At 50.3% G+C, this 13395-nt stretch overlaps 1 protein-coding gene across 7 annotated transcripts in view; it reads right to left on the reverse strand.

Annotated features, from left to right (window-relative positions):
• LOC138492618 (solute carrier family 2, facilitated glucose transporter member 11-like) overlaps positions 1 to 13395 on the reverse strand; it is a 326496-nt gene that overhangs the window by 64755 nt on the left and 248346 nt on the right. For 6 of the 7 annotated variants that reach the window (XM_069619913.1, XM_069619914.1, XM_069619911.1 and 3 more), the window contains exon 8: positions 2807 to 2917. The exons of the other annotated variant lie outside the window; for it this stretch is intronic. In XM_069619913.1, the coding sequence (XP_069476014.1) occupies positions 2807 to 2917 (111 nt within the window). The remainder of the gene's footprint in view (positions 1 to 2806; positions 2918 to 13395) is intronic. 7 annotated transcript variants of the gene reach the window in all.

Below are 13395 nucleotides of genomic sequence, written 5' to 3' on the forward strand. Positions count from 1 at the left end.
TGGTGGAGGACTGTAGGGATACAGAATACAGTGTCCAGGAGCGGGATTTGTCAGGGGGGCAGTGCATGTGTGCAAATGGCGGGGCCTGGGCCCAAGGTCACAAAGGGTGGCCAGGTAGCCAGTGCAGTTTCAGCCAGGAATTCAGCAGGGGAGAGGCGGAGAGAAAGCAGAAGCAAAGAGGAAGGTTTTGAGGTGCTTCCGGAATCGGAGATAGTTCTCCTCAAGTTTCAGGGAGGCAGGAAGGCTGTTCCAGAGGGAGGCCCCTGCCGAGGAGAGAGATCTACCACCAACTCGTTGCTTGGAGAAGCGACGGACCCTGAGGGAGTTGGAGGCGGATGAGCGAAGAGCTCAAGAAGGAAGATATTTGGGAAGAGAGAGTTGAAGGTATTGCGGCCCCAGGCCCCAGAAGGCCTTGTGGACAATGCAGAGGGGTTTGAACTTAATCCTTGCAGCCACTGGGAGCCAGTGCAGAGATTTCAGTCCTGAAGAGATACGATCCCTGGGCTTGAGGACAAGGACAAGTCTCGCAGTCCTGTTCTGGATAAGTTGCAGAGGGTGGAGACTAGAGGCAGGCAGATTTAGATAGAGGCTGTTGCAATAGTCCAGCCTAGAGAGAACCAGGGCTCTGGAGACAGTGAGCTTCTGGGGGAAGGATAGGAAAGGAAGAATACCTCTGAGGAGGTGCAGCTGGTAGTGTGACTTCTTAGAGACATCGGAGATGTGAGGAGAAAAGGAGGGTGTGGAGTCGAAGATGACCCCGAGGTTTTTAGCCTTGCAGGTGGGAGCAGGAAGAGGGCCAAGAGAGGCCGGCCAGAGAGATGCAGGGAAGGAGGGAGTGGGTGTGCCAATGAGTAAAATCTCAGTTGTACTGACATGAAGACAGAGGTCATTGGTGGCACACCGCTCCTGGATAGCAGAGAGACAGTCAGAGATGAGGGAAGGAGAGGAGAAGGCCGAGGGTAGCCTGAAAATGTGCTGAGTATCATCCGCATAGCACTGAAAGTTGGGGCAGAGAGCGGCGATGGGTGGGCAAGGAGTGCCAGATACTGGATGAACAGCCAGGGAGAGAGGTTAGATCTCTGGGGGACACCACAGGTAGAGAAAAAGATATCGGAGACGAAGGACCTGAGTTGGACCTGGGAGGGTCGGTCGGAGAGGAAAGAGGTCAGCCATGCCAGAGCCTGAACAGTGATACCCAGGTTATCACGGAGATGGTTGAGCAGGATGGCATGGTTGACAGTGTCAAAGGCAGAAGTGTCACGCCGCCTGTCCTGGGGTCTCCTTACCCGCTACGGCGCTCCCCGTCCTGGAGGTTATATCCCCGCTTTCGGCTTCGGGGTCTGGGGCTGTCCTGGGTCTCGGGCGCTTCCGGGTCTTCTGTGCGCACTGCTTTGCGCATGCGTGGGCGTCCGCTCTATGCTCTCCGCGCATGCGCGGTGCGCAGGATGCTCGATTCGGGGAGATCTGCGGCTCAGGCCTCGTTGTGGGTTATCCAATGCCTGGGAGGTGGCACGGCTTGCGTTGCAAGCCTCCCAGGTGCTGGTGGGCCTATTTAAGGAGCCCTGATCCTTTTCCAAACCACGTCTCAACGCGGTTTGTATGGATCGTGTCTTCGCTGCCCCTTGTGTTGCCTTCCCGTTTTCCTGTTGTCTTCCTCCTGCCCTTGTTCTGCCTGGGGCACTCCTGACTCCTTACCTGTTCTGCCTCGCTCCCTTCTTCCTGCTTCCATTCTGGTTCTGAGTTCCCATTGGCCCTCCTTGGTTCTGGTCCCTGTCATTCCTTCCTGCCTGCCTGGCTCAGTACTCCCTGATTCCATCTGGTTCAGAGTTCCACTGCTCCTTCTGGTTCTCGTAGCTATCCTCGTCTGCCAGCCAACTCCTCTTGCTGCCTAGTCGTCGCTCCTGGAGGAACTGTTCTGCTTCTGGACTCCTGATCCTCATCAGCATCCGTCGGGATCACACTGCCTCCTGTGGACCTTGAACCTTCTACCCAGAGGCTCCACCTGTCAGTGCTTGCACTGTCCTGACGCCACGCAAATCAGGGGTGAGCCAACCCGTGGCGTTGGGAGCCGGTTCACCTCCAATCCGGTTCCATTCGGGCTGGTGTTGGGCTGGTTCCCCGCGCCATAAGTCACGTCTCCACGGATCATCTGACGGCCTGGCCTCATCACCAAGGAACCCAACCGGACGAACAGGTACGCAGCGTTCTCGTGACGCTATTTATAACAAGAAGAGAGATCAAGCAAGATAAGGTGTTGGAGTCGAGGTTGGAGAGTAGGTCTTCACAGATGTTCAGGAGAGCAGTTTCTGTGCCTCTGGCAGCTCTGAAGCCAGACTGATGGTCATGAAGACAGCCAACAGATTCGGTGTGGAGATTAAGCTGGAAGATGGCCAGTTTCTCCAGGAGCTTGCCCAGGAAGGGAGTGATGGAGATTGGGCGATAGTTAGCCGGGCAAGAGGGGTAGATACTGCACACTGTATTCAAGCAGGGTGGTGGTAGGAAGCAGCCTGGCAGTGGGCAAAGGAAGCAGGCAGGGGTGGAAGATTGGGATGGCAGGCATAGAGGTGGCGGCATAAAGAGCAGATGGATACTGCACCCTGGATTCAAGCAGGGTGGTGATAGGAAGTAGACTGGCAGTGGGCAAAGGAAGCAGGCAGGGGCGGAAGATTGGGATGGCAGGCATGGAGGTGGCAGCATAAGGAGCAGATGGATACTGCACACTGGATTCAAGCAGGGTGATTGTAGGAAGCAGCCTCGCAGTGGCCACAGACAGCAGATGATAGAAGCAGATTCAATGTGTACTTACACATAGGATGACTGTGAAGATCTCAGTGATCCCTAGACCGATGGACACGTAGGGAATCTGTGCAACCGCAATCCCGGCATTTAGGAAGACGCTATAAGCGTAGAAATACACCTGGGAGGAGGGAAGAGGAGAAGCGCTCACCATATGCAGTAGAAAACATGTACCCAGGCAATGCCAGTCTTGATGTGCCTGATGCAAATTCACATTCACTGCCCAAGCTTCTAATATCATCAAATAAGCGGGATTTGGGGCATTCTGATCCCCGGACCCACCCGGCTCAAACCGAGTCCAAAATAGCCCAGGAACCACAAAGAAACTTGGCCAACATTCACAAATCACAAATCACCACCCGCGACTTTTCATGACAAACTGCTTGAGTGTTGCATGGGTAGGCCCTTTTAACAAAGTGTGCAATTAGAAACTCATTGGGCCAGTAGCATTAGTCAGAACTAACAGGGAAAGAGTGCACCGCTAAGCCATGAAACTAGCCAGCATTGAAGCATTAAACTAGTGTGGCCTGTGTCAGGCCAGGCCAGGCCTCCAGCCATTGGCCTATGGGCACGTCGACCCTGGCCCCTCCAGCAAAGTGCAAGAGGGAACAACCACCATTAACCAAGAGCAGAAGCAGTCTGAAACACTGTGAAAGGGTTAACTCTACACCATGCATGTTCTTGCACTGCATTTTCTGCCTTTCTAATAAATCGGTGGGAGGGGTGTGGTTATACCCCCAACCTCCCTCCCTTTCGTCACCCACCACCCCCATTCCCAGCACAACATATTCACAGTATTCTTCCACAGTCACACTTCCCCCACCCCCTCCCGTCCCCACCTCAATCATTCCCTCCCCTCTCACACAGAGATACGTACGCACACACTCACAACACTGAAAAGACACTTACCTCGCTCCTGAGACTTCCCTTCTCTGGCCGCGCCTGTCAGCCCTGCGCACACTCGTTTGCGGCAGGGGCGTGACAGTTTGATTTAGAAAAACCACTCGGAGCGCTCTCCGAGCTTCGTTTTTCCCCCGTCTTTTTAAAAAAACGAGTTCTTCACTCTATGCCACTAAATACCTGGGCCAGAACCATCACTGTACAGGAAACCCATCACTGTGCATGAAACCAGAATGTTAATCAACACTGTGGGTTTTATAATCATTTCATGATAGTGATTTGGGTAGCACCTTCTTCCACTTTTGGTGGCCTTACTGTGCGTGGCTCTGTAAGAATAAGAGGAGGTCATTGGTGGGACGCAGGGGGAGCCAGATGTGAAACCTGGGGTGTTGATGGGTGCATGTCGGAAATACCTGGTTCCTGTGTGCCAATCTGCTTTCTAAGAGCTTGGCAGAGAGACTTGGGAGTATGTTAGCCATTGAGAAGCGCTGAAGATCTGATAGACCACAGTGCTTTGGCATTAATAATTTAAGGTATGTGATTGTCTTGGATATCTGTGTGATCTGCAGACAGAGGTCTGAATCCTGTCTGGGCCCACTCAGCACTTCATCCTCCCGAGGTCAATGCATTCAGAACCATTAAACCGGGTAATGATAGCATACATTTTAAAGCGCTTAGGAGCAGAAAGTGTCCAACAAGGAGCAATATTTTAGAAGATCATGGCAAAACACAGATCGATCTGTGGCACAGAGATTGTATCTACTACTGGGATTTGTGTTTGAGCTAATGCTCACAGGTATGAATCCTAACAAGTCCAGCCGTTCACCCTCCTGAGGTAGATAAAATGAGTAGCATTGAGTTGGGTAACAATGAACCTCTGCTGTCTGCCTGTAGTGCCAACATACTCCCGGAGGGGTTGAAAGCACACTCTACATATACAGTTGTCATGTTGTACAGCATTGTCAACAAATACCACACAAGATCATGAGTCTGAGAAGTCATTACCTCCTTGCCTCAGTCCTCAGGACTGCAATGAGGAAGAGAGGGGCACAGAGTAATGACATTAGCGTAAATAATCTATTCATTTTTTTTTAAGAAACTCTCCTAAACATATCTTGTTTAGCATTTGACAGATACATGGGAGGTCATTACGACCCAGGCGGTAAGTACACCAACTTTACCACCATGGTGTAAACTATGTTTACACCATGGTGGATGGCGGATTTACCGCCCCATTCCAAGGTGAGTGGGGCGGTAAATCCCCATTTCCCATTTACCCTTCCCCATTCCCATTTTTGCCCCATAGGGCATAATGGGAGTGGGGAAGGCGCTAATTACGGCACCGTAAATTACGGTGCCGTAATTAGCACCAGGGTGGTTTAGCGCCATGGATTTTAACGCCTGCTAAAAGCAGCTGTGTTAAATTGGAATCAGGCGTTAACGGTTAACGACGGCGTTAACCCTTAGCGCCTGGGTCGTAATGACCTCCATGGTCTACTAAGCACTGCACATGGGGGGGGGATACGTGAAGCAAAAATCTGTGTAGGTAGAAGTTTTTCTGTTCTACGTTTGCTCTAGAGACACTTGATTAGCATCTACTCTGCATAAGAGGTCAGGTGTGTTTTCCAAGAGCAGGTATGTGGTTCCTACCAAAATGTATGCAGTAGCTGAGCAATCTGCTTCATGTCTTTTTCCCCCACTAGTTTCACTTAACAATAAATCCGAAATATAACTTTCTCATGTTGGATAATATGTGAGGCTTGTCTCACAGGTAGGGTTGCCAGATGACCCCGTGTCATGCGGGACACCTTACTCCACCCCTGAGTTTTGCTTTTACCTTATTTTTTTTTAATTCCATTGTATTCAATCGAAGTGACGCAGCACTACAATCCCCAGAAGCCAGTTGATTGAGAAGTAAAAGCCTAGTACTGGGACAGGGAGTCATCTGGCAACCAAACAGACAGGGAAAATTGTGAATGCTCTTTATCAATTCACGTATCAGGTCCCTAGTTTCTTTTAGCTCATGAAACTCTTGTAAATGGCGAGCCTTCTCAAGCATTTGTGGTGGTGATCTTCCCACAAGTATGGAGCAAGGAGTGATCTCTCTGGAACACTAATATACAGCATGGCAACATAATACGCAAGGTAATTGCCAATTATGCAGGCAGCTCACGTTGTAACTTCTTCAGAAGCTTTATTAATAAGCCATATGCAAAAGAACCCCCAGCAAATCCAAGCACAGCCACAACCAAGGCTACTGCTCTCCAAATGCTGCCCTGTGGAATCCCAACAAAAGTAAACAGTAATACACATTCTCTAAACATCAGCATTCCCAACAGAGTCTCACTCACACCATATTCCATACACCATCATCACATTCTATCCAGCAAGCAACACCGTAACACATCTCCCTCCGTTTACAGTCTCCTTCCAGACACATCACCTCTCTTCACAATCACAACCCTATTTTTATTCCATCCTTGACCTCCACTCGCACGGGCTGCACCTTTGAGTACAGCTACCACTTTGACAGGATCGGAATATAATGGTTCCCCCTTGCTCCTGATCACGCCCTTCTTAATTCTCACAAGATCTCCACACTCAATACTCAATTCCTTTTTGCCTCTTTTCCTGTTTTCTCTCATCACCCACTCCTCCATCCTTTTCTTCAAAACTCTTCTCAACTCATCCACAACATAATCAGACTCTCTACTTCTCCCCAACCACGGGGGACTCACAGTGGTATTTGCTTTGCGCCCTCTCATCAGTTAGAAGGGACAAATACCAGTCATGGAATGAGGAGACATTTGCATGGCAGGCATCCTCTCCTGAATAGCAACTTTTTTATCATAACCACATGCATCAGCCTTACGTAGACTCTCCATTACACATCTATTCATTCTCTCCACCATGCCGTTGGTTTCTGGGTGATATAAAGCTGATCTTCTGTGCTTTACACCACACTCCTTAAGATATTGTGCAAAATATCCTCCTGTAAATTGCTTGCCATTATCTGTAAGCACACGCTCCAGCACACCTTCCCTCGCGAAGACCTCCTGAATAAATGTAACCACACTCTCCCCAGAAATATCTCCAACAATCCTAAACTCACACCACCTTGAAAATAAATCCATCAACAACACAATATACTTTCCCCTTCCTTATCCCAGATCGACAGGGCCCATAATGTCCATGGCCAACTCACTCCACACACTTGCCGGCATATTGAACTCCATAAGGGGTTGCTTCTTTGCCTCCAATGCCTTCCCTGACCTGACACAAAATGGACACTCCCCTAATCTTCTCTCTATGTCCCTGTCGAATCCTGGCCACCAATAATCACTCCTCAACACACCCTTTGTCTTGGCAACACCAAGATGCCCACTATGGGCCAGATTGATCACTTTATCCATGATGCCCTCGGTTACCACAGCACGCTCCCACCTGAATACAGAACCATTGACTATACTTAATTCGTCTTTCACCTCCCAAAAAGCCTTTTCACTTTGGCGCAAATCCCCCTTTCTGGGCCACAATGACGATTCAACATGTCCTATCACCTGCATAAGTGCAACATCCTTATTCGCTTCTTCCAACCACTCTTCCCTGGAGGAAATTCCTTCAACATTGACAAACACCATCTCCATATCTCACTCCTCCTTGCCAGCATTAATGGGTACACTCAACCTCGATAAACTGCCTGCTAATATATTTTCCTTGCCAGGAATAACTTGCATCTTGAATCGATGACACTACATCTTCGTAACCCAACCGGCCACCCGCCTCGAAACTTTATCCAACCCTTTATTCTGAAAGATAATTTTAAGAGGCCTATGATGCGTTCTGATTATGAAGTCTGTACCCCATATGAAGGTCTTAAATCTTTCCACAGCCGAGTAGCACAAAAGTGCTTCCTTCTCAGGCATGGAGTAATTTTTCTCTGCCCTTCTCAGGCCCGAGAAGCATGGCTAATGCTCATCACCATCTCCATCACATAGTTGCGATAATACTGCACCAATTCCACCATCACTTGCATCAACAGTAACTATTCTGGTCCACCGTGTATCAAAACATCCCAAAGGCCGAGCCAAATCAATCTCTTCTTTTATCCCCTTGAATTCCTCCTAACATCTCTGATTCCAGACAAATTCCTCACCTCTCTTCAACAGCTTCCTCATTTCAATCACCTTGCTGGCATAATTTTTAACACATTTCTGGTAAAATTCCATTATACCCAGAAAAGACCTCAACTCAGCCTTACTCTCCGGACACTTCACCTCCTTGATGACATTTACTAAACACTCTTTCGGTCTCACACCACTCCTGGACACCTGATGACCAAGATACTCCACCTTATCAACTCTAAAGTTACACTTCTCCTCCCTTAGAGTGACACCTTTCTCCTCATAAATCTTGAGTGAGTACCTTGTCCAACACCCTATCATGCTCTTCTTCCGATTCTCCACATACAAGCACATGGGGGGTCATTACGACCCCGGCGTTAAGGGTTTAACGGCGCCGTAAAAGGCTGCGGCGCCGTTAAACCCTTAACGCCTTACTACGAGGTCCCTTTGCAGGTCCCAACCTTAACGGCTGGTCTCGACCAGCCGTTAAAGTAGGGACCTGCAAAGGGACCTTGAAGGCAATTACGGTACCGCAGTTAGCGGTACGGTAATTGCCGCCTTCCCCATTCCCATTGAGCCCTATGGGGCAAAAATGGGAATGGGGAAGGGCCATGGTGGCATGGGGAATTACCGCCACGCCAACCTTGGAATGGGGTGGTAATTCCCCATTCCGCCATGGCAGACTCCGGCATCGACCATGGTGCTAATAGCACCATGGTTTAGCGCCGGAGTCCTAATGAGGGCCATGGTCTTGGAAACAGAATACACCGTTCTCTCCCTCAAACAGTCTGCCCATGACCTTCTGAAATACAGACGAGGCAACACTAAGCCAAACGGCATTCAACAGAACTGAAAAACACCCTCATGGGTGATAAAAGCGGTGAATTTTCGGCATCCTTCCTCCACTCAATTTGATGATAAGCCAAAGCAATGTCGAGCTTTTAGAACACCTTCCCTTGCCCCACCCTGGACAACATTTACCCCATATTTGGCAAGGGATGTCGACCCACTAAGACGCATTTGTTCAATTCACGCAGGTCAACACACTTTCCTGAATACCCTTCCAAATGTATCTACTATGGTGCATCCAATCTGCAAAACTTGTTCATCTTCGTTTGGATCTAGCCTTATTTTGTATTTCTTCTGTTCTCGCCACCCTAGCAATGTGAGACCCTTCATTGTCACATAAACCTTTCCTTCACTGAACCGACCCTTAAATTCAAATTTGCCATTGAAATACACCAGGAGCTCTATCCTATCCTGAATGTAGCCTCCCAGATTGATGTCGGGTTTTAAAAAATTCCGTACATCCCCCTTTACTTCTTGTACAAACACCTCTCCAGACATGAGTGAAATCTTAGACTCTGAATCGGCCATCATCAGAACATCCCTACCATTCACTCTAACACATGCATACGGATGCTCGCAGTCATCACATTCCCCATCCTGCACAATATTGACAGTATTGACAGTGATGTTCTCCACTGGACATGCTTCTTCCTCATCTGCCGATCTCTGACCCTCCTATTCGTTGACGTAAAAGACCTTCTTCTGACTGAACTGATAGTTTTTGCAGCAATTGGCGAAATGTCCACGCCTTTTACACTTTGCACACATGGCTTTCCTTCCCGGGCATGCCAGGGATGCCGCAAAATCTGAGTTACTCGCACATCGACAACATAGTCGCTGTTCTCTCCTTTCCCCTTTGGGCTTGTTGTTTCTGGTGTCTACTACTCCTTGACTACCTTGTTTGTCCTTGGATTTCTTCTTCTGTTTGGCTTCTCCCACACTCAATAATTCCGCCTTCACTTCAACTCCCCCTCTTTATGTCAATTTAGCCATGCATGCTAAAGAGTGTTCCACCCTCTTTGCTATGTCCAGAACTTCATTGAGTGTGGGTTCATCCCTCAACCCGAGCTTTTCTCTGATATTGTTCGAGCTACAATGATCATAAATTTGTCACGTATGTGCGCGTCAAATGAACTCAGGAATTTGCACGATAAAGCCAAGTGACACAAGGCTGTAACATACTCCTCCACAGACTCGCCTTGCTCTTGTACACAAGAGCGGAAATTGTATCGCTGTAGAATGGTGCTCGTCTTTGGATTATAGTGTAAATCCAGCCTGAGTAGTGCACTCTCCAGTTCATTCACAGTGTCCCCTCCACCTTCACTTGGGAGCTGCGGCAATGTCTCAAATATGCGCTGCCCATCGTATCCCAAAAAATGCATCAGCAATGAAAGTTTTCTGTCGTTGGAATATGAATTCCCACACAAAGCTTTGATGTAATGCATAAATCCCTTCCTCCACATTGACCATTTCATCTTAACGGGACCGGGAGTAGCCATAAACATGGGAGGGCCGCTACCCCCGGCATCGCCATCCTTCCTACCTCTCTATGTTCTTCTTCCTGAAAACCTTTTTGATATTTCCGTTACCTTGGTTGTTTTGATTGTGCCTTCTAAGTGCCTCCCTTGTCTCCTAAGTGTCTCCTTTATGCTTCTCTATTTTTTTTTGTTTGATTCGACTGTTCCTTTCTTGCCCAGTCTTTCCTCACCCACTCTTCACCATCTTCTCGCCTTCGTGTGTGCTCACCCCTCTCTGCGCTAACGTGGCAGTGTCCTTTTTACTTTACTATTGCTCCTTTTCAGCTTCTTGTATTGTGAGGGCTCCTTTCTTGCCCTCTTGTTTATAAACTTCGCACAATGCGTTTGTGCGCATCTATAGGATGCTTTACGGTAATCAGTGTCCAGCAAAGACTTACAGGGTAATTCATAGAAATTCGCCCAAAAGTGGCGCACGCGCTAAAATCGATTTCCGCGCACAGCGTATTCATGGATTTTAGGCTCCAAAAGCAGCCGTGGCGCAGAGTGGCGCAGCGACCCTGCAGCAGCGCCAGTTACGCCCCCAAGAACACCCTCGCGCAAGGAAAATCCATCAAAATCCCCAATCCAGCGCAAAGAGCTGCGCCAACCCTGGACCAGTTTACCGGACTGCCAAACAGCAAACGCCAAGCGGGGAACGTGTATTACGGGTTTCACGGTAACTTCCACACGCGAAAGGGCCTGTGCGAGTGGGGTACGTTTATAACTGTTGTTCGCGTGAATGTTTACACGCGATTGGCCTGGGTACGTGTATTTCAGGGGTGCGCGGGAAGTCTCACACGTGAATGGCTGGGTACCTGTATTTCAGGGGTGCACGGGAAGTTTTACACGCGAATGGGCTGGGTACGTGTATTTCAGGGGTGCACGGGAAGTTTTACACGCGAAAGGGCCTAGGCGAGTGGGGTACGTGTATTCCTGGGGTTCGCGTGAAGTTTGACACGCGATAGGCCATGGGCGAGTGGGGTAGTGTATTTCAGGGGTGCGCGTGAAGTTTCACACGTGAATGGGCTGGGTACGTGTATTTCAGGGGTGCACGGGAAGTTTCACACGCGAAAGGGCTGGGTACGTGTATTTCAGGGGTGCGCGGGAAGTTTTACACTCGATCGGGCCTGGGGGAGCGGGGTACGTGTATTTCAGGGGCTCGCAGGTGGTTACACACGCGATCGGGCCTGGGGGAGCGGGGTACGTGTATTCCTGGCGTTAGCGTGAAGTTTCACACGCGATAGGCCATGGGCGAGTGGGGTACGTGTATTTCAGGGGCTCGTGGTTGGTTTCACACGCGATTGGGCCTGGGGGAGCGGGATACGTGTATTTCAGGGGCTCGCGGGTGGTTACACACGCGATCGGGCCTGGGGGAGCGGGGTATGTGTATTTCAGGGGCTCGCGGGTGGTTTCACACGCGATCGGGCCTAGGGGAGCGGGGTACGTGTATTTCAGGGGCTTGCGGGTGGTTTCACACGCGATCGGGCCTGGGGGAGCGGGGTACCACTCACCTTCTGCCTTGCGTGTAGAAGAACGCGTAGCCAACACCCACCCGCTGTGAAGTAATAGCGTGTGAACCCCAACGCCTGGAAAACACACACACCGCACCCCACGAAAAGCACGTACAGAGCAATGGAAAGGCACGTGGGATCTTCAAGCCCTGCCAGGGCAACGCCCATGCGCAATACGTCACAGACACGCTTACGCGCTTAGGGCCTTTGGTCCAATGAAATCGCGTATGCGTGCTGACGCGCTTACGCGCTAAGGCCCTTTCCTCAAATTACACGCTGACGTGCAAGATTTTCACGTGTCAAATCACTCCGTATCAAGCTGGCCACGCATAAACACACGGAAGACCACACTCCTGCCCAGAAGGCCGAATCACTGCCCCCCAGAGCCCCGAGCAGCCTCCCACCTGCCATCTGCTGCTGCCTGACTGCCTGCTGCCCACGTGCCCTGCAATTTGCTGCCTGTACATCAGCCAGGGGTGCAGTTGCTGTGACCACCTCTGCTGGAACCGAAGACTCCTGACTGGGATTACATCGCTCCACAGCCCAGCTCCAGGACCTAGTTGCCCACCCACTCCTGCCTCTGGGGTTGCCATGTCGGGCACCACACCATCTGGCAGCACTGCCAACCCCCAGCCAGAGAGGCAGAGGGCCACTAGCTTCAGTGCCACCGAAGTTGGTGTCCTGGTGGAGCAAGTCCTGGGGCAGTATGATGCCTTCTACAGAAGTTTGCGCGCTGACAAGGAAGGACGGACCAGGATCTGGACGGACATCGTGACTGCCATCAACGCGGAGGGGGTGGCAGTCCGCGACTTCGAACATGTCAAGAAGCGCTGGGAGGACTTCAGGTCCAGGACCCTCAACAAGGCCCGGTACCTCGTGAAGCCAGCGGATGGTAAGGGGCGCCGGGGCCACCTGTCGAAACATCAGATGAGGGTCCTGGAACGCATGTCCCCAGCGCTCCATGTCCAGGTCCTTGAGAGGCAGTCCCGCCTGGAGTCGAGCGGTAAGTGTACATGCATACTGATTGTAAGCTGTGCGTGTGGTGGTGTGCCTGTAGTGTGCAGGTTGCACATGTGTTTTTGGAGGGCCATGTATGGATGTGTATGTACAGGGCCGTGGGGCTAACACATGCGAGTCCTCTCTTGTGTGAGATACATGGATGGCGCATGTGTGTGTAAGCTTGCATGCCAAATGCAGATGTCTGAGCACACATGTTTGAATGACTGTGTATGTAAGTTGTCATGGTTGTGGTGTCACACATGATGTCGGTTCCAGCTGAATGTATCTGCACCGTGTACATGTGCATGTGTGTGTATTTCACAAGGGTGCAACAGTGATGCAACATGGATGCTTGGGACACTGATATATAGGAGACTGATTGCCTGATGTGGCATGGGTGCAAATCTCATCACTGCGACAGTTGGTGGAGGTGTACACATGCATGTAGGTGTGGTGGCGTGTGTGCATGTCTAGTGCACTCCCTGTGTTTCATGTGATGTCTGGCTCACCTTTGGCTGCTCATGCTGTTGTATGTGTATGGATGTTGCTGACTGTTGCCATATGTCTGTGGAATTGCTCATGTGTGTGAGTTGACATGCCATGTGTGTTGGGGATTGTGATGCCATGTCTGAAGTCTGACACTGCCACTCATGTGTAACTGTCATGTGTGTATCAGTCCGTTGTACAGTGTCCTGATGC

The sequence above is a fragment of the Ambystoma mexicanum genome, chromosome 10 (genome assembly GCF_040938575.1).
Source record: "Ambystoma mexicanum isolate Mex_15411 chromosome 10, UKY_AmexF1_1, whole genome shotgun sequence".
In the NCBI taxonomy this organism is placed as follows: Eukaryota; Metazoa; Chordata; class Amphibia; order Caudata; family Ambystomatidae; genus Ambystoma; species Ambystoma mexicanum.